The sequence below is a fragment of the Cyprinodon tularosa genome, unplaced genomic scaffold, assembly GCF_016077235.1.
Source record: "Cyprinodon tularosa strain WSP-4 unplaced genomic scaffold, ASM1607723v1 ctg161, whole genome shotgun sequence".
Taxonomy (NCBI): domain Eukaryota; kingdom Metazoa; phylum Chordata; class Actinopteri; order Cyprinodontiformes; family Cyprinodontidae; genus Cyprinodon; species Cyprinodon tularosa.
Window position 1 is genome coordinate 27360 of NW_024038449.1, and position 26414 is coordinate 53773.

The following is a 26414-nucleotide window of genomic DNA, read 5'->3' on the forward strand; positions in this document are numbered from 1 at the left end:
CGGTCTGTTGCAAACTGTCTGCTGCTCCGCTTGTACCTGCAGATGACAATTGCTTTAGGTTATTGTATTCAAGCAGTTGAGACCAGCTCAAGTGATAATATATATATATCCAAAATACTGCTATACTAGTGATGGTACACTTCCTCTTTTATACAAAATGTCCTCTTGTGCTGGAAAACTCTTTCTCTCTTACTATCTGCTGTAGTATTCAAACAGTACAGCACAGTTAAGAAAACACAAGCTGGATACTTTGCATGTTGTTGCTAGTTAGCTGAGCACTAGGAGCTGATGGTTGAGACGCTCTCCTCTTACCTACATCCCCCAAAATACCTTGCATGCCTCTGTGTTTCCTTTTGCTTCCTGTCAAGTTGTTTTTGGAATTCCAGGCCTTTTATTCAATGTTCATTGAACGTATTTTTTATGGGTCGATCAAGTTTGTATTGTGATTTTAAAAAAAAAGAAAAAAAAAAAGTATATGTTTTTTTATGGGGTTGATAAGTGTTAAAAAATCAGGAGGAATCTATTGCTTATTGTTTCCCTATGGATATACTAGAGAGTCATCTTGTTATTAAAAACAGAGGAGAGGTTAGAAAATGCTTTTAAATTTAGACAGATGTTTGTTTATCTTATTAAATTAGGGATTTTTTTAAGGGAAAGAGAAGCTACTTAAACTTATTCTTATCCAGAGTCAGAGTGGTAGCAAAAAGTCCAGTTGACACTGACAGAATTGACTGTTTTTAGGCCTTCCTTTTCTGACACTATACTAATCTCAAGTTGCCTTGTGTAAAGAGGAGTTTATGACAGCCTCTTAAGATAACCAATGAAAATCATTATGGCATTTAAGCAACAGAGCTCTGACATCAGAAAATAATCTGGATCTTCTTATTTCCAAATTTAAGTGTCTAATTTGGACTAGAAGTGAGAAAATGTGCTTTGGTGCATCCCTAACCATGGGTATCAGTAATTGTGTGGATTGGTGCTTATGTTTAATGGACTTCTTAGTACATTTTATGCATTTCTTAGCAGGATGGGTTCTGCTTATATCCTTTTTTATCACATAATGACTTAGATGAAAACTGACCATTAGTTACTAGATCACAATGTTAAAGTGCCAAGGCTGCTGCTGAAACACTGAAAATCTCAGATATAAAACTCAGGAGCTTGTCTGGCTGGATGTAGATCCAAAGGATTGCGCTGGTGTAGTGGTCAGGGCACTCCAAATTTAGATTTGGCACCACATGAGATGGCATTGAATTATTTAGTGCAGTGAGATCAAGATTTTAAGACCCTAACCCAACCCTCCAACTTTGCACCCTTGTAGTCATTAAATGAAAAGTATCATTTATCGAGCCTTCAAAATTATCTGTAGGATAAAAGCCTTTAAAATAGTTAGCCATTATCTTATAAGCATGATCTCCCACCGAGAACTGCAGCACGAAAAATAAGTTAAGCTCCAAAGATCTTGCAGAAATTTAGACAGATATTTTAACAACAAACTTTGGTTCCTCTTTTCAGCTGACAGTAGAGCTGTTAAATAAAACCGTACAGAGAAAGATGTAACTCATGCAAGTAACACATGCAACATTACATTACACATACTAGCATATTAGACCAGTAATGCATTATTAAACACAAACCTTGAATTTGACATTATTTCAGACTTTGTAATCTGTATCTCACCAGCACAGGCAGGATAAACAGACACGGCACTCTGCAGTTTAAAAGTCGAGAGGCAAAAACACAACTGAAAGTGCTCCAGCTGTTATCAGCTAAGCTTGATCTGTTTAAAGATGCATGGTAAATTTTATGTTGGTTTTTTTTTGTCAGGTGTTGTAAGTATGCCTCAAAGCATGCGTAGGTTTACAGGAAATCCAATGACTTACAATTAGAACACACCAGCCTGCGAACTGATTAGGCTGGGAGTTATCCCACTAGGTTGAGCTCGCTGCTTTAATGAGCAGGGCTTCATTTTTTATATACTTTAAATAAGCTCAATTATTATGGAAGAAGATAAAAAAGATAACGGATTTTTAAATTTTATTTCAGTTTAAAATGGGGGAAAAAAAGCCAGAATTCTGAGATCAAATTTAAAATCCTGAGATTAAAGTCAGAATTCTGAGAAAAAAGTCAGAATTCTGAGATTAAAGTCAGAAGAATTCTGAGATAAAAAAAGTCAGACCTCTGAAAAAAAAACGTTGTTTTTTTTCTCATATTATACTGAAAAAAAATCTAAAAATCTGTTAACTTTTTATAATTTTTTTAGGTGGCCATAATCCTCATCGGTACAAATATAGATGTAAAAATAAAAAAAATCTTTGACTTTCGTCTAACAATTAAAAAGACGTTTTGATTTAGGAGAGATAAAAATGCATGTAATTTTTAGTGAATTAGTCTTGCCTTTAAAGACCTATTCAATACATTTAAGACGTAACTTTGTTTAAAGATGCAAACATCTTGTGTTTTTGATCATATTACTCATGAAATATTGCTAAAAACAAAGTTTTAAACAAACCGGCTTGTCCAGCTTTTTAATTGGCAGTGTGTTGCACACATAGTTTGGCTCGCTCTGTCTACGACCCCGGCTTGAGTTTCGGTGAGTTTTTCCCACCAAGTGGTTCAGGGTTAACAGCCAACCACACCTACCATGCCGCATCATCTAGTTTCTAAACTATGTACATAAACTTCTGCTTAGAAACACTTAGCGTCCAAAACCGAGTGAATTAAGTTTTTCAAAAGTATTCCCACCTAGTGTGCAACTGGTATAGTCTCTTTCTAACCATTTATGTCATGACAGGCTTTGCTGGCTGTATTTTTCACAATGCTGGTTGATCATTTTCTGAGTTCTTCATAGGTCAGCTTCATTTACAGTGAGAATAAATTGCACACAGGAGAAAATGTATATGCCGTTGCTTGCACTGGGTTTATATATAAAAGTTATCCACACTTTTTGGTACTTTATTTGTAAAAAAAAACCCCCTGAAAACTTCAAAGTTGCATAAAAATCCAAGTAGGTTTTTCAGGGTATCAGGAAAGCTTCCTTTTCCGCTCTGTTGCTAAATTATGACATCACTACATTCGTTATGATCAATTCTCATTTCCTTTATTCTTTATTTAACTTTGTTTTTCATGTTTTTAATCACAAAAGTGCAGCTTTTCCCAACATTTAGAGGAAGAAAAGTAAAGGGCAAAAGTTTTAAAAATTTTTTTTTTTTAATTGTGATTGCGAGTTATATATCAATCCAAAAAATTACAATGAAATTTGTAGCTGTTACAAGTAGAAAGGAAAGGAAAAGAAGATGTATGGGTAGTTACACAAGACAGTGTATGTAGACTTGGAAACTCTCATGTATTTATATCCTAGACGATCTTTTTTTTTTTTTCTTACAGACATCAACTCTAAATTTCTCTAGACTCCTGCTGCTCTCCTTTTGGCCTGATTAACCAGAGGTCCCCATTTATTGTGAGAAATTGCCCTCCTTTTCTCCATTTCCGGTCTTTTTCAGCCCCATCTGTATTCCTTCTGTCCCCAGATAATCCAGAATAAAAGCCACTGAAATTCGGTCAATATCGTCAGGCTCTGCCCGATGTGATTGATTGGAAACCATTTATCTTCTCTCACACTTGCTTTGCTATATACCTTTAATCAGGGTTAGAAAAAGTCCTAACTACTATAATTAATGTTAATTTAGAAGATTCACATTGGGAATTCTGAAGGAAAAAAAAAAAACTATACATATATGCAGTCATGTGTTTTAGCTAGAATGTTTCACAGTTATTGTTGACATCCATCTAAACCATCATTGTTTGTAATTTGTCAGTTATCTGCAGATATTTGCAATTTATAATCTTTTTGTAATCATGCAGGGCTAACTATGGACCATTGCATTTTACAGCAATTATTTCCAATACCCTTCAAATCATATATTGTACGCAAAACTAAGTTCCTTTCATAATCTTTAATTAAGTTAGTATAATTTTTAAGGGGATTTTGAGGGTATTTTAAAGGATTCTTCCTTTTAAATCTTCCAAAAAAAAATACATTTGATACCTTGGACAGTTTCCAATGCAACAGGATGTTCTCATTAAAGACTGCAATTTTAATATATATTATTATTCCACATTGTTAAGAAGTACATTGAAATATGGAGAGTGGAAGACATAGCATGACAGAAATTTTGAATCTTTGTGATTTAGAAAAAAGCTTTCATAGGTTTGAGGGAAAAGACTATATTTGGTTCTTCTGTTTCAATTCTGATTTTGTGCATGTGGGCGAGCACAAAGGTTCATTGATGTTAATTGTGCTTATAATGTCGTTTAAATGTTCACCTTTCATCTCTCAGTCCTTGGCTTTAAGAGAAAGAGAAAACCCAAAGCAAGCATGTTAATGATGTATTACATTCACTCTGGTCAATTGAAGATTGCAAACAAAGCTTTAACATTTAACTTAGACTTTGCTGTAAAGGTTGTATTACTTCAATCAGGACAAAAAAGATTTAAAATTGTCCTCCCTGATTGCCATCTGTCAGGAACCATCCTAACTCAAGCTCTTTCTAGTCTTTTCTCTCTTTTCTCTTTTTTTTCTGTCCCAGATTTCTCTTTCTACTTCTCTCACTTGGTGTTAGTTCCCAAAAACTTAAGGACTTGGAATGGTTCCTACATGCTTTCTTGATTAGAAAACCAAGAAAGCTGTTGCTGTTTCTTACATATTGTTTTGTTTGATGCTCTTTGGTAATTTTCCCTTTTCAGACGTAGAAATAACTGCCTCCCCGGTTCTGTCCACCTCTGCAGGTTATGAGGAATGGAAGCGGGCACGGTGGTGCGCGCCTTGTTCGAGTTCCTCCCCAGCGTTTCGGAGGAGCTCCCCCTTTTCCCTGGTGATGTCATCGAAGTGATGGGCGTAGTGGACGAGTTCTGGTTGCTCGGTAACAAAGATGGTGTCACCGGTAAGATTCATGTGGAGGTTATCCACTTGATCTCTGACAGGAATTATTTCAACAACTTGGAAAAAGTTGAGGCCTGAAAACAGGGTGTGACCTGATTAGAGATTTGCTCTGTGGGCTGTTGGCACATGTCTGTGTGAGTGTTCAGCCTATAAAGTACGACGATTAGAAGGTACCGCATGAAACAAAGTTGGCCCTGTGTGATTTATAATAGTATTTTTTATGTAACTGGACCACAGTAGTTGTGAGATTTAATTTTTTTATTACATTAGCAGAGTAGCAACAACGTTTTGAGTATATGTGTAAAGGAAACACAACTTCTTACATGATTCTGCCGTCTTTCCTCTCTCTCTAGGTCAGTTCCCCAGCACCTTCGTAGAAGAGGTTACAATCCCCAGCACCAAGCCAGGAGACAGACTCTATGTGTGCATAAATGATTTTAGCTCAGCAGAATCAGCCACTCTGCCTTTAAAGAGAGGTACAGTCATGTTTCATACCTTGATATGTACTAAAGATGGTTAGAATATTGAATTCTGTGCATGTAATGTGTTGTTTAAGGCAGTGATTCCCAACCGGGTGTACGCGTACCCCTAGTGGTTCACTGCTGCATTACAAGGGGTACATAAAAATATTTTATTTATTAGGTAATAAAATAAAATAGGGCTGGGATCTGTTTTGCTTGCTGAGGACCAAAATGAAAAATTTACGTAAAAATACGTTTTTTTTTATTTTTTTATGTTTGAGTTAATCTTGAGCTGTGACACATTAAAACCAAGCGGAGGAACAGACTGGATGTAGAGAACAGCCTGGTATCCGCTGTTTTTCACACTGAGCTATCGGAGCTCATGAAACTGAGCTAAGATGTCTTTATTTAACAAAGTAAAACTAATTAAGTCAGTCTAAATATAATTTTTGTTCTGTATTTTGTTTCTAATTCGTCAAGTTTAAATGTATTAATAAGGGAGTTACTCAGAGGAGCTCCAGTTTTATAAATGCAGGTTTATAATATGATTTTATTTTGTATTTATTTAGATTCCTTACTAACTTTCAGGCAACATATTTGTTTTTTTTTATTTGAGATGGAAAGCATTAAATGCCTAAGAATTAAATGTTCAATTTAAAAGATTAAGTAAAAGTTTTTAATTTGTTTTAAGTTTTTGTACGTTCCACTTTCGGTCATTTATCAATACTTGCGCATGAGATGAGGTGTTATGGTAAGATCAAATTCACAAAAGGGTACACAAGTGAAAAAAGGTTGGGAAACAATGGTTTAAACTAACAAACATGTTTTTTCTGGTTCCTATTTTATCATTAACAGCTCATGTTTTCTTAGTTTAATGCTTCTTGTTGATGTTGGAGAGCTCAGGTAAATGGGTTTGATTTCTGCTTTTTTGTCCTTTCCTGTAGTCTTTTCTCTCTAGCTACAGTAATAAGTCACCTTGAAAAAAAATGTTAAAAGGATTCATTTTTCTTTATAGTTTAGTTTTTCTGTAGCCAACCCTCGTAAAGATGTTTAAACGAACTTTAAAAAAAATCATCTTTTATAGCAGGAGCATAATCTCACACAGACAGATTTGCAAAATCCTATGATTTGATTAGCATCAATTTTGCTATGTGGGAAAATGCCCCACCTTATGAAAAATAAATATTATGACAAAACTATCAGTGGCAGACCAGGTGCTGAAAAAATAGTGTAACAGGGATTTTCAACCAATGGCTTCATTGTCTTATGTGTTTTTTTTTAAATCCTCCACAAAGTCAATTTTTATGTATAACATGTTAGTTATGTTATGGCAGTTTTTTGTTTGTGCAGCTTTGAGTCCACAACACATTTTCCAAGAGGAACAATAAATTCTGTCGTAATTATAATATAGCCATAAATGTTCTTATATAAAAAAAATTCATGTTTTTGATCCGAAGATAAGAAAAAAGAGCAGTTATAGAAGTTCATCTGTTCTCAGGCAGTTTATTTTTCAATTCAATTCAGTTTATTTATATAGCGCCAAATTCACAACACATGTCATCTCAAGGCACTTTACAGTTCAACCAGATCATACAGTCAAATTGATACAAAGTTTTCTATCTAAGGAAAACCAGTTGATTGCATTGACTCATTGACTCAAATACAATCCCCCACACTAAGCATGCTTGTAGCGACAGTGGAGAGGAAAAACTCCCTTTTAACAGGAAGAAACCTCCAGCAGAACCAGGCTCAGTGTGAGCGGCCATCTGCCGAGGCCGACTGGGGTTCAAGGAGACAGAAGCAGAGATACAAAAAGCAGCTGTAAAAGGCGGCCCCGTCCAGGAAACACACAGCCAGGCAGACGAGCTCCAAGGCAGCTCCCATGCCAGAGGACGAAGAGAGCACATCCACTCAGTCACGGTCAGAGAAACAGGACCACACTGGAAAACAAGCCGATCTCCAACATCTATTAACAAGGGTGTTGATAGAAGCAGCACAGCTGATGTTTTTTTCCAGGATGACGTCACAGCCAAACAGGAACAGACGAGGCAAAGCTACTCTGAGGAAAAGCAGAGAGAGCAGAAGGTTAGAGATTGAACTAACAGATTCTGCAGAATAGGAGAACAGAGAGAGAATGAAGCAGAATGATGAAATGGGGGTCCCTATGTCCTCCAAAAGTCTAAGCCTATAGCAGCATAACTATAGAGATAGCTCAGGATAACCTGAGCCACCCTAACTATAAGCTTTATCAAAAATGAAAGTTTTAAGCCTAGCCTTAAAAGTAGACAGGGTGTCTGCCTCACGGACTAAAACTGGTAGTTGGTTCCACAGGAGAGGAGCCTGATGACTAAAAGATCTGCCTCCCATTCTACTTTTAGAAATTCTAGGAACCACTAGTAAACCTGCAGATTGAGAGCGAAGTGCTCTGTTAGGAACATAAGGAACAATCAGATCTCTGATATAAGATGGAGCTTGGCCATTTAAGGCTTTATATGTGAGAAGGAGGATTTTAAATTCTATTCTTGATTTAACAGGAAGCCAATGAAGAGAAGCCAGGATAGGAGAGATATGATCTCTCTTTTTCATTTTCATTAGAACTCTGGCTGCAGCATTTTGGATCAGCTGAAGGCTTTTAACTACAGTTTGTGGACTTCCTGATAGTAAAGAATTACAATAGTCCAGCCTTGAAGTAACAAATGCATGGACTAGTTTCTCAGCATCACCCCTGGACAGGATATTTCTAATTTTTGCAATGTTCCTCAGATGAAAGAAGGAAATTCTAGAAACCTCTTTGATATGGGATTTAAATGACAGGTCCTGATCAAAAATAACACCAAGATTTTTTACTTTATTATCTGAAATCAGTTTAATCCCATCCAAATGAAGTGACTGGCTAATCAGTTTCTTTTTCAGAGACTCTGGTCCAAAGACTATAACTTCTGTTTTGTCTGCATTCAGAAGCAGAAAATTAAGAGTCATCCAGGTTTTTATGTCTTCAAGACATGCCTGTAATCTATGTAATGGGTTAGCTTCATCTGGATTTATAGACAGATATAGCTGGGTATCATCAGCATAACAGTGGAAATTAATCCCATGCTGTCTAATAATTCTACCAATTGGGAGCATGTATAAAGTAAAGAGAATTGGTCCTAGCACTGATCCCTGTGGTACTCCACAGGTAACCTTTGAGCGTGTTGAAGATCTATCATTAACATGAACAAACTGAATTCGATCAGATAGATAAGATTTAAACCAGTCTAGTGCTGTTCCTTTAATTCCAACAAAATATTCAAGTCTTTCTAAAAGAATATTATGGTCAACTGTATCAAATGCAGCACTAAGATCCAACAGGACGAGCACAGATACAAGTCCATTATCTGAGGCCATGAGAATATCATTAGTGACTTTCACCAGAGCTGTTTCAGTGCTATGATGAGCTCTAAAGCCAGACTGAAACTCTTCAAAAAGTTCATTATGGTGGAAGTGATCGCAAACTTGTTTGGCAACTACTTTCTCAAGAATTTTGGATAAGAAAGGAAGATTGGATATAGGTCTATAATTGACCAAGTCATCTGGGTCAAGAGACGGTTTCTTAAGCAGAGGTTTAATTACAGCAATCTTAAAAGCTTTAGGTACATATCCCTGTAACAGAGATAGATTAATCACATCTAAAATGGAGGAGGAGATCAAAGGGAATACCTCCTTAAATAACCTGGTTGGAACTGGATCTAACATACAAGTTGAAGGCTTAGATGAAGACAATAATTTTGCTAATTCAGAGAGTTCAACTGGATCAAAGCAGTCTAAACCCGGTTCAGATTCCATGACTACCTCAGGTACAATCGCGGATAGAGGAGTGCTTATGATCTTATTTTTAATAAGATCAATCTTATTTATAAAGAATCCCATAAAATCATTGCTGCTAAGAGCAGGTGGAATGGACGGTTCAACAGAGCTATGGCTCTGGGTGAGTTTGGCAACTGTATTAAAAAGAAATCTAGGATTATTCTTATTCTCCTCTATTAATGAGGAGAAGTATGCTGCTCTTGCTTTACAAAGGGTCCTCTTATACAGCAGTAAACCATTTTTCCAGACTAGGAAGGACTCTCGCAGGCCTGTGGAGCGATATTTTCTCTCCAGTTTCCTAGCATTTTGCTTCAAAGTACGCAGCTCTGCATTAAACCAAGGAGCAAGCTTTCTATTTTTAACAGTTTTCATTTTCAAAGGAGCTGCGTTGTCTAAGGCAATACGCAGAGAACTAGCAACCCCCTCAACAAAATCATCAACCTGTGAAGGGGAATAAGCTAAGCTTTTGCACTCTGCAGCACTGCTCAGTGACACAGAGCAGAGAGAAAGTGAAGCAGATTCTTTAAAATTTATAACTGCACTATCTGATAAAGATCTACTAAAATTGAACCTTCTTTTGGGGGAGGAGAACTCTGTTAAAGTAATCCTGAAGGTTATTAGAAAGTGGTCAGAGAGGACAGGGTTGTGAGGAAATACTGTTATTTCTTCACATTCTATGCCGTATGTCAGCACAAGATCCAAAGTATGAAGATGAGAATGTGTGGGACTATTCACATTTTGAACAAAGCCAATAGTGTCTAAGATAGCATTAAAGGCTGCTCTTAAGCTATCGCCTTCAATGTCAGCATGGATGTTAAAATCTCCCACTATGATGACCCTGTCAGTATTTAATACCAAATCAGAAAGGAACTCTGAAAACTCATCTAAAAATTCAGAGTAAGGACCTGGTGGACGATACAAAGTTACAAAAAGAAGAGGTTTTCTTGCCTTGAAATTTGGATCAGGGAAATTAAGGGTTAAATGTTCAAAAGAGTTGTAGGAATTAATTGTTTTGGGAGTAATCAGTAAGTCAGACTCGAAGATTGTTGCTACTCCTCCTCCTCGCCCAGAACTTCTGGGGATGTGAAAATTTAAATAGCTTGAAGGAGTTGCCTCATTTATGCTCACATAATCCTCTTGCTGCAGCCAGGTTTCTGTAAGGCAAAACAAGTCAATGTGATTATCACAAATCAAGTCATTAACTAGTAGACTTTTAGAGGAAAGCGATCTTATGTTAAACAGACCGCATTTAATTGTTTTAACTTTTTCCCCAATTGGAGTTATTTTGATTTTAATTAGATTATCATGATTTACTCCTTTGGGAATCTTTGCTAATTTATTAGATTTTGGTCGTGGGCAAGACACTGTCTGGATGGAGTAAAGAGTGGGTAACAGTAGAGAAGCTGCAGAGATGTGTGTTAAACTACAACTCTGCTTCCTGGTCTGCACCCTGGGTGGTCAGGGTTTTGGAGGACTAATAAATGTGGCCAGATTCCTAGAAAGAAGAGCTGCACCATCCAAAGTGGGATGGATGCCGTCTCTCCGAATCAGACCAGGCTTTCCCCAAAAGGATTGCCAATTATTAATGTAGCTCACGTTGTTTTCAGGGCACCACCTAGACAACCAGCGATTGAATGACGACATGCGGCTAAACATGTCATCACTGGTCAGATCAGGGAGGGGACCAGAGAAAATTACGGAGTCCGACATTTTTTTGGCAAACTTACACACCGAAGCAACACTAATTTTAGTGACCTCCGATCGGCGTAACCGGGTGTCATTACCACCAGCGTGAATAACAATCTTACTGTATTTAACCTTATCCTTAGCCAGTAGTTTCAGGTAGGATTTGATGTCGCCCGTTCTGGCCCCCGGCAAACATTTGACTATGGTCCCTGGTGTCTCTAATGCCACGTTTCTGACTATGGAGCTGCCAATCACCAGAGTGGGCTTCTCAGTGGGTGTGTCACTGAGTGGGGAAAACCGGTTAGAAACGTGAACGGGTTGGTGGTGACCAGTGGGCAGAGATCCACGACTACGCTTTCTGCGTACAGTTACCCAATCGCCTGGCTGCTCAGGCACTTTTGGAGGACAGCTACGTGGGGGGCCTACTTCAACAGCCTGAAGCCTGGATTCTAACTCTGACACCCTCGCCTCCAAAGCTACAAAAATACTACACTTATTACACATCCCATTATCACTAAAGGAGGCAGAGGAATAACTGAACATCTGACACAGAGAGCAGGAGAGAGGAGAGGAAGAAGGAAGAGTTGGAAAAGAGTCAAGGGAGGGAGAGAGAGAAGCCATAGCAATGCTAAGCTAGCGCTAGCCTAGGCTAGCTACTTCTTGCTATCAGAAATAAAACCGTGTGAAACTGACAAGTGCTCAGTAGAAAAGTGCAGCAGAAGGTGCTATGTTTTAAAGTAGTCAGTTAGAGTTACTTAGATACAGAGATATCACAGAGAAAATAACTTAACTTCAGATGGAGATCCTCTGAACCTTTTTAGACTGTCCTCTACAGAATAGCCTTCATGGGTCATGATGTTCAAGTCACTTTTAGGTCATTAGGCTGCAAACATGATTTATTTATTTACACATAGTCAGAACTGTTTTTAATCCTTGAGGGCAACTCAGTTGTTCCCATATATCAACACATTTAGAAAAAAATTTAAATCATATCAAAAAGCTGGGTTATGTATTTTTACTTGTTTGCTTTTTTCCCCTATTTCTTTAAAAATAGGTAATAAAATGAAAAAAATAAATAAATATGTATATGTATTTATAATATCCATTTTTAGTATTTATAAAACATAAAAATTCTACGTTATTCTGTTAATAATGCAGATAACTTTGTCAGTGTCCATGACGTCCTGTATTTTGGGATGTAACTATAATGGGAAGCTTATTTCTCTTCTCTTTTTCTTGTTCTCTATTTGAACATGAGAAAGAAAAGAACACGTGCCAAGTATTTATTTATCTTTAAAGTAAGGAAATAACAAGAAAGTGAACTTGACAATATTTATGTTCAGACTTCTTAATGCCATCATGCACAGTGAGACAGGTGGTTAAAAAGAACCTGTTGGAGAGCTAGAGCATTTCTAAATTGAGGTTATACTACTGTATAAAGAATGATTTTTAATTTATTGCTTTTAGACATCTTTCTTATCTGTGCTAGAAAGTGTAGAGGGAGTTTTATCTCCATGGTTTGATGTGCTTTTGAAGTTTATTTACGTTCTTAACATTCCCTATATTATTTTTACCTTTTAAAGTACTTTCTCCTGTTTTGAATTGCATTATGTTAGTCGGTGGTTGATTTTTTTTTAAACATAAGCCCTGTGTCCCCCCTTTTTTCTCTTTAAATAAATAGGGCTTTTATGGGATATTCTTAAAAACCTGCTGATTTGTAGTTCGTGTTCCACTCTGCAGAGGCTGTACAGTGGATTTAGGTGTTTCAGAGAAGAGATAAGTCTGAAGAGTACAACATAATAACTCTCAAAGACTGGATTCATGCACCCATAGTAAAATAGCAGATCAGTTAAAATATTAATTTACCAAATTCTCCACTAGATGGCCATCAAAGACCAAACACTGTTTGCTTAGTTTTTCACTGACTAATCCTTCCTTCTGACAATTCCTTTATTCTCACCTGCTTTGCAATTCTTTCCTGTGCTGCTCTCAGTCATTCTTTGCTGAAGTCAAGAGATTCAGTATGGCAGTGAAAATGGTTAGTTTAGTCTTTTGAATTGACTAAAAGTAGCTACAAGCAGTAGATAAAGCACTAAGCATTAATTTATGATTTTAAATGGTAGATTTTAAGCTTCAAAACATTCTTCATGATGGCTGCTGTGGCAACTTTAAGAGTTATTCAACACGTTAAGTAAGTTACATTATGTAAACTGTATTTTACTATGAACATTTCCATGCCTCTCAACAAATCCACATTGATTAAAGCTCATTATCTTCTCTTAAACCTCTTTAAAACTGAACTTGTCTTTCAGGCCAAACTGAATCTATATCTTTTGCTCCATTAAAGGTAGTTCGCAACTTTGGTGACTTAAATAATAACCCCTTAGGTTTTATCATATTGCTTTCTATGGTCAATATCATGCAGTCTATCATCGGCTGCTGACTGTGCTATGAAAACACTGCAGGTCTGGTATTCAAAAAGACTGAAAGAACAAATGTCACCCCTCTCGTTGAGCTCCAAGAGCTGCACTTAAACATCTGCATTAAATGCAAGTCACTAATCCTACAAGGAACTGCTCCCAAAAACACTTCTTTCATGAATAGGCTGACTAAGGATTTTGGCCAGACTCCTGGTAATCATGTCCTGATTCCATAATGGTGGACTGATCAACTAAAGACTTTCAGAATGGTGACAGCTCTGTCCTTCAAGAGACTCCTACCCTACCATCTAACCTGTGCTTCCCTACCATTTTTTAAAGTCGTTGACATAATAACACTTGCCATATCAGGAGATCCATAGGGAAGGATGATTATTGTCCATCCAGTTTCATTTCCTGTAGTTCCACTGGCTTATTTCCAGCTTCTGGTCCAGACACAATGGGAGGTGGAGCCGTGGTTCTTTGGAATGTGACCCCAGTGACTTCCCTCTGACCAAACAACATTCTTATGATCCCTCACTCCCATTAAGCCAAATAAAAAGCTATTAAAATACCTTGAAAAAAGATAATTTCTTGGATACCCTGATAACATTAGCAAACCTTTGGAGACATGCCATGTTGTAAGTTAACCAGTGAAAACCGACCAACCAAGAATTACATATAGACTACCTTGACTTTAAGCACGATTTTTCACCACTGTCGTTCTAAGGCATATTTCATGCAATAAGATGAATCTTCCAAGCATTGTTAATACTGAGGAATGCCATACTCTTTAACATTTAAAGCTTGGGGTTATTTACAATTCCCTCCTAGCCGGGCTTTCAAAAGCAGAATGCAAAATTAAAATATGAATTCCAAACAAAAAACTGAAAAACTTCCTAAATTATGTCAAGGAGAACTATTCTATGACTTTCCCGTGTCATGAAAAGATCAGCAGTGCACACCATGGATGGGTCACAGAGAACAGACAACCATGCACATGAACACACTTAGATCTGGGAAATGTTAGGGGGACCATTTAACCTGAGAGTCAGAATAATTTAGGAGAACCCATGTATGCATGTCGAAAACATACACGTTTCTGCTTGTAGATTAAATCAAAAGTTGTAATCCAGCAATTCTTTGAGGGTTTCAAAGGTTTATTAGAGGAATTTAGTTAACAATCAGCATCATAAAAAGTAATGATCAGATTAGATGTGTGAAGAGGTCTATTGTAACTCTATAGGAGTTCATGATAATCAGTGTTTAAAGATAATTTCACTCTCAACTAATTGCAATTGTTTTAAATACACATTGCGATCTGTATGTATAGGTGTTGTGTTTTACTTTTCTTTTAATTGTGTTTTGTGTTTTTTTAGTTCTGAATTTGTAACTACCTTGCATGCTGCCTCTTGGCCAGATTGTCATTCTAAATTAGAGTTGTTCCCTAAAAATAAATAAATGAAGAAAAAAATAATGAAGCTTTATAACAACAATTTGGGGGACTATATATAATGAAAACTATTATGCATGAATTACACAAATTTAAACAAATTGAAAGACTGGAAAAAGACAGAGTTGGAAAAAAGCCATTCGCAATTTTCTACAACCCATTTGAAAGAAATAGATTTTGTCTAATGAGATAAAGATAGAACTTTTTTATTTGAGGGCTGTGGGTTCCTCACACACGAAAAACTGCTTTGTGGCTGCTCCACGCCCACCTGTACCCATTGAAACACAGAAATCGCATCAGGATGATTTTCAAAAGAATCACGGGGGACTTGGAGATTATAGTAAAAAGAGTGGAGCTGTTCACAGAATGATTCCTATAAAGAAAACTAATAGAAGGTGCTGGTGTCTGTACCGACACCAGCATCAAATTAAAGCCAGCACCTTTATATAAAACTGTTTAGATGAAAGTAGTCATTAGTTAGAATTCTTGAAAAATGAAATTTATAGACACTCTTAATCTCATTGAACTGAAATGTTTCCAAAGAGCTACAAAAACCTCAGAGTAATACAAATTAACCTCAGTTTGTCAAGATTATATTTAGGAAAAGAATAATTATGGGCTGCACGGTGATGCAGTGGGTAGCACAGTTGCCTTGCAACAAGAGGATTCTGTGTTCAATTACTGGCCTGGTGTCTTTCTGCATGTTCTCCCCGTGCAAAAATAGGTTCTCTCCTGGTACTCCAGCTTCCTCCCATAGCCCTAAAACATGACTGTTAGGTAAATGGCTTCTCTAAATTGTCATATGTTTGAGTGTGTTTGTGCATGGTTGTGGGTTTTGTGAGTCTCTGCGTTGTCTTGCAACAGACTGGCGACCTCCCCAGGGTGTTCCAGCTTCTTGCCCATAGACTGCCGGTGATAGGCACCGGCCCCACTGCGACCCTAAAAGGAATATGCGGGAGAAAATGGATGGATAAATGATAATGACTAAAAACAACCCCATTAAAGCTTGTCATTGTTATGTGACATAACTAGGGTTGGACATAATTTCAATCATTTGAAGCACTGAACACACTGGTATTTCCTCCATTAAAATTCTGCCACACATTCATGCGCTACCGCACAGACACTCGATGGAGCTCAGATTCTTCTTTGCTGTTTTTTTGGCAGCTTATTTCATTGAGTGGACTGGTTATTGAAACAAAAAAAAATCACATTATAAATTGAAACAAGTCCAGGAAAACTGCAATGCTTATCCTGGTTCCATTTGAGTTTCGATTCTCCGTGCACACCCCTAGAAACAACGTTGAAACCTTTAGCAGTATGAACACTTTTCCAAAGCACTGTATCACAGTAGATGTTTCTTGATCAATATATCATTTGGCTGCGTTCATATTTATAGATTAACCTCTACTCTTTGTATATCTCTAGGTGATGTCGTTGTGGGAGAGACTGGAGGGCCCAAGACCCATGGGGATTCCTGGCAACGAGGCTGCAACGCTTGGGGTCTCCGTGGTCTCTTTCCTGTGTCATGTGTAAAGGAGCTGAACCTCTCTGGGCGATCGAGGCAGCTATCAGACCGTTCAGCTCAGGCTCATGCTTCAGAGCTCCCATCTTATGCATTAGGCCAGGCCCGGGCTCTTATGAACCTCCATGCGCAGCTCAATGAAGAGCTTGACTTCCGTGAGGGTGACTTGATCATCATCACAGGACTTCCTGAGCCAGGCTGGTTTCAGGGCGAATTAGATGGCCAGAGGGGCATATTTCCTGAAGGGTTTGTTGAACTTCTTGGTCCTCTACGGTCTCCTCAAGTCCCAGACGATGGCCAGTATTTAAATGAAGACACTCACCAGGTAATTTACAAGGATGCTTATGTTGCTGGAGAGGGTACTGAAGAGGAAGTTATGGAAGAGGAGGAGGTTTTTCTTGATAAAGAACAAGAACAACAACAGGAAATTATCGTAGAGGAAGAGCATGAGGAGGAGGAGCATGAGGATGGTCTGTATGGAATTGCGCTATATGAGTTTCGGGCCATAGAGCCCGGTGAATTGGACTTTAATGTGGGAGATCGCATTCGTATTGTTAACACTTTGGAAGACGGTTGGTTGGAAGGAGAACTGCGAGGGCAGCGTGGAATTTTTCCTCATCTTTTCATTAAAATGAAAGAAAATGAACAGAAAACTGTAGAGGAAAGAAATGAAGAAGAGAAAGAGAATGGAGGCACTGAAAAAAACTCGATCCATATAATTTCCAATAGGTCAGAAAATCCATCTGAATTTGCGGTGTATGAGGATCATACTGTTTGGGACTTGGACTACTTTGAGAGGACAGATGAGCAAAGTTTCCTACATGAATATAACAATGCTGCAGCTGAGACTAATACAAAGGAGCAGAATGAAGTGAGCAAAAGACCTCCTTCACAGCCGCATAGACCTGTCCAGCCACCTCACAGGCCTCCTGAGAGACCCAGATCTATCCCTCCGCCAAGGCCTAGACTACCTCCTCGGCTCAGCCTACCTCCACATCGTTCTGGGCAACAGGTTACACCTAAGTCCGATTGGAATCAGGCCGACTATAAAAACAGTAACCGCAGACCATTACAACCAAAACGATCTCAGAGTCTTAATAGCGGTCAGCCTGGTTGGTCAAAAGACAAGATGTATCTCCAAAGAGTGCCAGCAGATATTAACTCCACTAATAATAAAACTCCTTGTCTTGGCCAAACATTGCATGCAACTATAGAAAGTCATAAACAACAAAGACTCACTTGCATTGAGAGTATTAGCGATTCTGACATAAACCAGAGTGCAGTTGGACCCTCAAATTCCAATAAGACTCGAGGTCCTAATGGAATACTCCCGACATCCATCACCTTGGAATCTTTGGAAACATCAGCCTGTGATCTAGAATCTAAGCTTACGCAGCAGCTTTATGAGTTTGAGAAAAGCTTGACTACTTCTTATAGTGACACCAATATGAGTTCTGCTGCTTTTAGAGATACTTCACCCCCAGCTGATCTAAACCAGCAATCCAGAGTCTCCCGGCACTTTTCTATCCTGGGCTACAGCAACGAAAATGACATCATCCAAGGCTCCTCCAGCCTTTCAAACCCTACAACTTCCTCATTGGAAAGACGCAGAACCCTTCGGCCACCCCCTCCCCGTCCTCGAGTCCAGCGGCCACCACCCCCGTCTGGGTACAGACCAACTCGTCCTGCTCCTCGTCCCCCTCCTCGCTCAATGAGACAAAATGCCCCCTATCCACCCTGTGGCCCCAGAACAAACAGCCCCACCTCTTACGCCTTTGACGAAACCGCCACCAATGACCCTGATGAGGTGCAGCCGGACCCCACAGCGGCCCATGAACGCGAAACCCCACAGGATACAGAGCAAAACCTGAACAGAGAGATGGAGGCAGAAAGTGAGAGACAGAAGGACAGGGAGGAAAGCTACCATGTACTCGCACGGCTCCAGGAGGTGGAGCATGATATGGAGGAATATGCTCAGACTGCAGAGGAACTAAGAGTAATGTTGGAGGAGGATGAAGATGAGGCAGCACGAATGCAGACCTTGGAGAATCTGGAGTTCTGCAACTACATGTTGGAGACTCTGGCCTTGGAGCAGCAGCACCTGCAAGGTAAGACTGCATGGTGGTTTAAGAGTAAGGGAAGGATCAGGACATTTTTTAATCAAGTATTTCACTTTCTTTGATTTAAATCCCTTTATGTTGAATTTAAAGCTACAGTGTGTAATAATTACAGGGATATACAGTCAGAAATCTAATATATTATACATAACTATGTTATTTATCATCATCTACGAGCTCAGCCTCTTAACCTTAAAGGAATAGTACACCCAAAACATGATTAGCCTTCATTTTCTACTCACCCCCATGCTGAACAACACTCTGGAGTACTTTTTTGATATCTCAAATGCATCTGGAGATCTGGGAGGCTTCTTGCTGTCTGCTGACATTCAAATAATGGAGGTCTACGGTGCCCGAGACAGAAAGGTCCATAAAAGTCCACAAAAAATGTGTCAATATTCCTCCATACTGCTCGTCCAATGTATTCCAAGTGTCCTGAGTGGGTAGCATCCAGAATTTACTCGAAACGAAGTCATTTAGAATGTTTTTAGAGCATAAACAGTAGTGTATAGGATTTCCTGAAAGCGCGACCAAACCAGATGAAAGTGCGCATTCAGCGTCTGCTCTGCCAATAATGCAAGCGTAGAAGAAGAAATGTGCTGTTTACCTGTGCAAAGAAAGAAACAACGAAAGAAAAATGTCTGAGAACTTCAGTGTTGAGGAAGAGCATGAGTTCTTTGCCGAGCTGAATGCGCACTTTCATCCGGTTTGGTCTGACGCGGTTTCTGTAGCGTCGTGAACGTGCAGGCTCGCGCTTTCAGGAAATCCTATACACCAGATGCCATCTCCAGATGCATTTGAGATAGCAAAAAAATACTCCAGAGTGTTGTTCAGCATGGGGGTGAGTAGAAAATGAAGGCTAATCATGTTTTGGGTGTACTATTCCTTTAATATTTGCGTTGCCTTAGAATTAGTTATTTATAATTACATAGGAGCGGGTCTCGCAGCCATGGAGGCAGACATCTTTGCGCTACGGCAGCGCAGAGCCAACAAACTAGCGATTGCGAGATCGCCCATTACGCTCGAAAGTAACTACGGCAAGTTGAGAGAGATGAACTGAGACGGTACTGAACAATAGATGGCAGTATTATGCCTGAGAATACTATCTGTAAAATTATCTATGTAAACAAACCTCATCATTTGAGAAGGTAGGTGATGCAGACGTCGTGGAAGACATTTTGTCCCGTAACGCTCGCTGTACTGTTGGGGGGGAGAAGAGGTGGGGGGAGATGTTCATGTTGCTGTGGTCTGCAGTCTGGACGTTAGATGTCGCTAAAAATTACACACTGTAGCTTTAAACTTAAAGAAAATACTTGATTGTCAATGCTAAATCGAGTATTTACAACACAAAAATGCAAAAGGGTACACCCTAATCTCACATGTAGATCTATCGGATTTCACATAATGGGATAAATCACTCTGTGCAAATGAAAATGAGTTAAATTTAATTTTAGTTTATGGTATTTTCACTACTACCTGCAGGTGAATTTAGGGTTGTTGAAGGGAAAACTTAATATAGCAATAGAAAGAATCTGGAAATAAGACACTGGTACTTAACAGGTTTCCTCTTCGAGTTATTTTGAGCAAATTCCCTGGTTAGGTACAAAAATGGACAGAAGCTGGCAATGGTCAGAGAATGGTGTCTGTTTTGATCTCTTTTAATAAAAAAATTGTTGAATATACATTTTGGATGCTTCAAATGTTCCTCAGGAATTATCATCTGTGTACAGTGGTTATCAACTAATATATAGTAGAGCATAGGTCTTCAACAGGGGGTCCGCGACCCCTAGGGGTCCACGGAGGTAAATTTTGGCTGATTAGACTTTTATTTTACATTCCGCACTGCAATTTTTTCCACCAATTGAAATGCCTTTAAATACACATTAACAGGAATTCAACACACTGCAGTCAACAGATAAATGGAGGCAGAAGTTGTCTTTCAGTCCTCAATGCACACATTCAGAGACACACAGGAGCTCTTTCAAGCTGGGCACCATTTCATTCACAACACCTGTCCCATCAACCAGGAATCCATATCAGAATCAGAGATACATTAATAATCCCAGGGTGAAATTACTTTCTTTACACGACTCCATATGTAATAGAGTGACTATAGGACCAGTTTGATATCACAATTTGATACAATATATATAATTTGGGGGTCCCTGCTCCATTTTACCACCAGTTTGGGGGTCCTTGGCTTGGAAAATGTTCAAGACCCCTGTAGTAGAATAATGGCTTTATCTGAAAATATAAACATTTGCTGGAGTTATCACTTCTGGATTTATAAAGTGTATCTGCTAAAGTGTTCTGGTTCTATATTATCACAAATTTTCACAAAGTCACGTGTGAAGCTAAGAACTGTTAGCCATCCTCAGTTTAAAAATATCAAAAAGCTCTAAATAATATAATGCCAAGCAATGAAATATAATATGTTATGTTGCCATGCCATGCTTTTCATTTGCGATATTTGGCTTCTTCTTTCTATTTAATGTTTAAAAAAATTTCTGTATGAAAATTTCTCTGTTGGTCTAGATCTTAGTATATTGTTTGACAGGGGAAGGCAAAGTCCGTCCTCAAGTGCCACTGACCTGCAGCTTTGCCATGCATTCCTTCACCCTTGCTGCAACGTACCTGAAACAAAAGACCAAATTACTTGGTAAGTTTAGCAGAGGACTGGTCATTAAATATGTATTTGTTTCAGTTGTTTTGAAGAAGGGATGCATGCAAAAGCTACAGGACAGTGGCACTCGAGGACAAATATTATGGCTCCAATAATGGCTGCAATGATATTGTTTATTGGAGCAGTTTTCACAACCTCTAAAATTAGTGACAGACTAATCCAAATTTTTATTTAGAAATATGTAATAAAACAGTCCTATCTGATAGATTTCATGTCAGTTCCAATGCAATATGGTGCAATTTAAATACAGTTTATAATGCGAAAAAGCAAAAGTTTTTCTATCAAAATAAGCCAAATTGACTGCATTGAGTCATTAGTGTTGGAATAGTAGGTTAAAGTAGTGCGCTTGTGCTCTGAGAAGCGTGCAAGTATCCGGTTCGTTTCCCACAGCCCACCAAACTGGGTTCCTTAGCAAAACCTTTAACCCCACACTGCTCCCCGGGCTCCACAGAATGGAAGCCAACTGCTCGCCAAGGGGATGGGTCAAATACAGAGAATGAATTTCCCTATTGTGGGACAATAAAGGGATTTACTTTTTTATATATATTAACTTTTCAGCAATTCCGTCACCTGAGGCAGCACGGAGTGATGAGGTAGAAACCTCCTACTGAATCCGGATCAGCATGAATGGTCGTCATGCGCAACCAAATACAAGTTAGGGAGGAAAGAGGAAAGAAAAGGCACTTAAAGAAATACTTACTGCAGGAGTAATTTTTTATTTTAAAGAAAAAGTTCAATATAAGTCATTTTTACAGTAACTCTGTTAGTTAGGGGAACACAGCTTAACATTTACACTCCAAACTAGTTGAGCTATTTATTGGTTAGGATGAGGGGACATATTCTCTCTCTGCATGCATGCAGATAAACATGCATTTAGCTGCAGCTGTTGTAATGGCAAAGACACAGCTTCTTTTGAATTGAATCCTTTTTAACTCAATTATCATGAAAACAGTAAGAGTGTAACATTTTCAATTTCACATACATTTCTTGAATTACAAAATAAAGTGTTCTAGGGCTGGGTAAAAAAAAATCAATTTAATCGATTTTGGATCGATTCCTTTACATTTTTGCAAAATCGATGTCTAGAGAATGAGATTAATTAGTTTTATAGTGATGTGTGTGACGTTGACATTCAAATGAGCGGGAAAGATGCACCAAAGATGACTTCAAGCCAGACAGCTGCAAATATAGCCGTTAGGTTGACTGAAGACATTAACAAATGGGGGCTGACCAGCAACCACCCTGTAGTTGTTACAGAAAACGCTGCAAATATGGTTTGTGCATTGAAGATAATGCAGCTCATGCATGTCTGCTGTGTCCCTGCTGTGTCACGTCTGCTTGCTCGAGTGAAGCTTCACTTTTTCATTTTTCACAAACAATTTTGCGCTTTTGAGACAGTTTTGTTCACATCTCAAGTTTAAACTGTCTGATTTACAAGTTTGCGCTTTGTGTTTAATGTGACAGGAAAAATTAAAGTACATGAGTATTTGAAACACAGTTGACCCACTTTCATTATTGTAAAAATAGATCAAATCGAAATTAATCTATTTAGAACTGTATGAATCAAAATCGAATCGATTCAGGACTTTTGCGAATATACCCAGCCCTAAAGTGTTGTTTGGGAGACTGATTTAACTAAATGTATAAATATCGTGGGATGATAAAAATACGTCCTGTCTTTCCAGGTTTACTCACCAACATTGAGCTTTCATAACAAAATACCTTAAAGGCAGGAACTGGTCACGTTAGATAGGAGTGCATTTAATAATCAGTCATACACATACCTCAGATTCCATTCATTTATCTCACCACAAAGATCTTTGTGGCCCTTTTTTTTACCAGAGTAAAACCCATATCCAGTCTCCTGTCTTCTTTGATGTCTTTGCAACCCTGTTAGATGTGGAAATACGTTAAAGATTTTGTTAGGATTTGCAAATTGTGAAGTGTTTGAACTGTTAATTCAGACACAGAAGCTTGGACTCTACAGCTTGCAGCAGGGAAAACAGACTTTGTTTTCCTTTCATATTCAGTGATCACAGGTGTGTACATATCAACAAATCTCCTCTGAGCTTGGTTGGAAAAACTTGTTGCACTACATCCACAATACCTCAGCACACATTCACTTGCATTCAGAGTGATTTTCCGTGCCTTACTGTAATAGGCCAGGGTGTGTTTCTTTCATATGTGACGTCTGAGGTACAATGGATGTGCATTGTCATAAAGCAGAGAGTAACTCAAACTGCACCCTGCCTATCACATACCCTGTAGTTCAAAGTTCTAAAAAGAGCTGAAAGGGTTGGGATAATTTGCTTTTGGTAGACAAAAATTACTTTCTAAGGGTTAGATCCATGCAGTTCTTTAAAAAAAATAACTTTTATAGTCTGTGAAACCATATCCATTTATGAATGACATTGTACTCCTATTGTTTTTATATGTTTTAGCTTGGAATATTACAGTTGAAGTACTTCCTGGGTTCAGAAAGATCAAAGGTGGGTCTAGTTAATTTTTAACAGTAGCTTTTATTATACTCAGTTTAATAAGACCTATTTGATTGACATTGACACATATATTAAAGAAAATGTTCTTTTTGTGTAAAGTTGTTTTTATTTTTTGAATTGGATAATTCTTGAATGATTAATGGACATAGTGGTTCGTCAATCAATTTTGTAGGGGCTTAACGATGCATCCAGCTGACGAGATGAGAAAATGCACAATATTGGGTTCACAGGAATATCAGCAAAATTCAGAAAAACAAATTGCAGATTTCTTTGAGTCCCTAAATTACACATTTTTCTCATCTTTAGGCTTGTCGTGGCATAGGGGGCTCCGGGGTTATCCTCCCCCAGAAAATCTTTTCATAAATGACTCTCTGAAATGCTATTTCCTGCATTTTGAGGTGGAATAGAGCAAAGTGCTTGGCTAGAAGTGGAAATTTCATAAGGAAGATACGAGATCATTTTTAGATACAATATAATGTTTCATAGGTTAATTCATACAATCAGAAAGTGTAATGCTACGTTCACGCTGTGATTTGCGCTGGAAAAAAGCTTCTGCTGCTTTATTTTTGATGCTTGAACATATTAAGGTCAGACAAGCCTCAAGAGCATCTTTGACACTCCTGAAGCGCGTCTAATAAAGTGTGTCCAGATTAATCTGATGGTATTGCTGCTCCTGTGTTCAATGGCGGAGAGTGGCTTTGCTATATTTGCTGGGATCAGTGGGTAAAAAGTAGTTTTAATATATATATTTATGCGAGAAAGTCCACCTAAAGCTTCATCTGCGCAGTTAGTTCATAAAGATTATGATCCTGCTTTAAAATATTCCATGGTTGGAGGTGCACAGACTCCCATATGTGCAGATAGTCATATGTTGCATGAGTATATAATATATATATATATAATAAAATATATATATTTTTTTGTCTGTTTCTTGTGTTTCTATGTGTGAATTGTGAATGTGTGTGTGAATTGTGTACTACTACTGCACAAAAATTGCCCATACTGGGACGAATAAAAGCTACTAAACTGATCCTGCCAGCGGTGCGCTGTCACTGGCAATCCAGCAGCAGCTGCCTCAGGCCCAGTCGCCTCTTGGGGGTGTTTGTGGTGGCTGGAAGTAGATGTTAGTGTTTTTCAGGTATATTGTACAAACTGCAGACACCAGGATAATAAAAGCGAACATATTTTGCCGGCAGGTTTCAATGTTTAGGTTGATTGAGGCATTAATAAACTGTCAGTGGAGTGATCATAGAAATCTGCATTAACAGTGCTGTGTCTGTCTCCCTGCCAGCTCCCAGATCAGCTTCTCTGATTGGTTGATGTGGTTGGTCGGTCAAAAACTGAATTTTTTCCAACTCCACAATCTGCTGCTTGTGAAATTTTTAACATTTGAGCAAAGTTTCCAGGGTAAACAAAAAAGGGCATACAATTCTTTTTCAGTAAACGCTGTACAATGCAAGGCCGTACGCATTGTCATCTGTAGACAATTCATTACAGGAAGGACAGGTGAGGTTTGACCCTTGGATCTGTTAGATTTTAAAACAAATTTAAAAGCTGCATTGCACTAGTAAGACTAGGTAGAGACTTTTAGATTAGTGCTGCTGAAAACCTCTGAAGAGGTTGCTACATTATGTGTTTTTATTGGCTAAGAATTAGCCAATCACGATGTATTGAAAGATCTTACAAGCTGTTCACATCTTCTCTGCTTACCCATGACTTTGCCTTATTGATGATTTGAAAGCAGTGGAGGCTTCCTCAGTGCTTCGGTGATGTCTAGAATTCTGATGTTTATGAACTACCCAACTCTAATGTTGGGCTACTTTGCAAGAACTTGCAATTAGTTGCATTTCCACTTAAAACTGCTGATTCTGTTCCATTTATACACAGTCATTGTTTCCAGTGATTATCTGGTGATTATCTCCTAGATATGTTTATAATGACTTTGTTTAGATAATTAAACATTTAAGTGAATGTCTTTTGAACAGCTCTTTGTTGGGAACATAATTCATCTTCCAGTCTAAGCTTCTTTCCCATATTTACCTCCATATTATTCTATCATTGTTGGCATCTTAGTTTAAAATGTGTTTTGCCTTCACTCTCTGCTTCTTGTAATTTGGCACAACTTTGTCTCTCCACCTCTTTTTGTTTCTATCCAACCCTCTGTTACTCTGAACCTGCCAACAAATAATTCTGTAACACTTAACTCAGTTTTGTTTTTCACTTATTCCTTGGACAGTTAGTAGCCAGATGCTTGATCATAACAATGCCTCAGGTTTACTTAATAAAATGAATGTTGACCAGGTCCTGGAGAGCCTGAGGTGCATAAGCAAACACAGCAACATAAGAGGAATGTTGTAGTTGACATTCCAATCCTTGAGACACGGACACAAACACAGAGTTTCGGTCTCGTTGTTTGGTTGAAAGCTGAGATGTGAACACTGATAATTAGGCAGGTTTATTTGAAAAGAGATCCTGTCCAGTTTTCTCTTACTTATTCTTAACGTGAGTTCTTATTAGTTCAGCTTAGAGTTCACGCATTGTGTCCCTTGGAAGAGTATTCCCACCCCATTTTACCTGACCACAAAAACAAACCGCTGTGTCTTTGATGGGATTTTATATGAAAGACAAACACACAGCAGTGCCTAATTGTGAAGCAGGGGAACAATACATAAAGTTTCTGAAATTCTGTTGTGCATTAGTATTCAGCCATGTTTTCCTAATGCTTTGTAGACCAACCTATCACAGTAATTACAGCTTTTAGGGGACGTCTTCACCTGCTTTCCACA

At 38.3% G+C, this 26414-nt stretch overlaps 1 protein-coding gene across 3 annotated transcripts in view; it reads left to right on the forward strand.

Moving 5' to 3' along the window:
* Nucleotides 1-26414, forward strand: part of LOC119780497 (dynamin binding protein) — a 72423-nt gene that overhangs the window by 16679 nt on the left and 29330 nt on the right. For all 3 annotated transcript variants that reach the window (XM_038280561.1, XM_038280562.1, XM_038280563.1), the window contains exons 2-4: nt 4789-4943; nt 5296-5418; nt 16234-18438. In XM_038280561.1, the coding sequence (XP_038136489.1) occupies nt 4799-4943; nt 5296-5418; nt 16234-18438 (2473 nt within the window). In that variant the 5' untranslated portion in view covers nt 4789-4798. The remainder of the gene's footprint in view (nt 1-4788; nt 4944-5295; nt 5419-16233; nt 18439-26414) is intronic.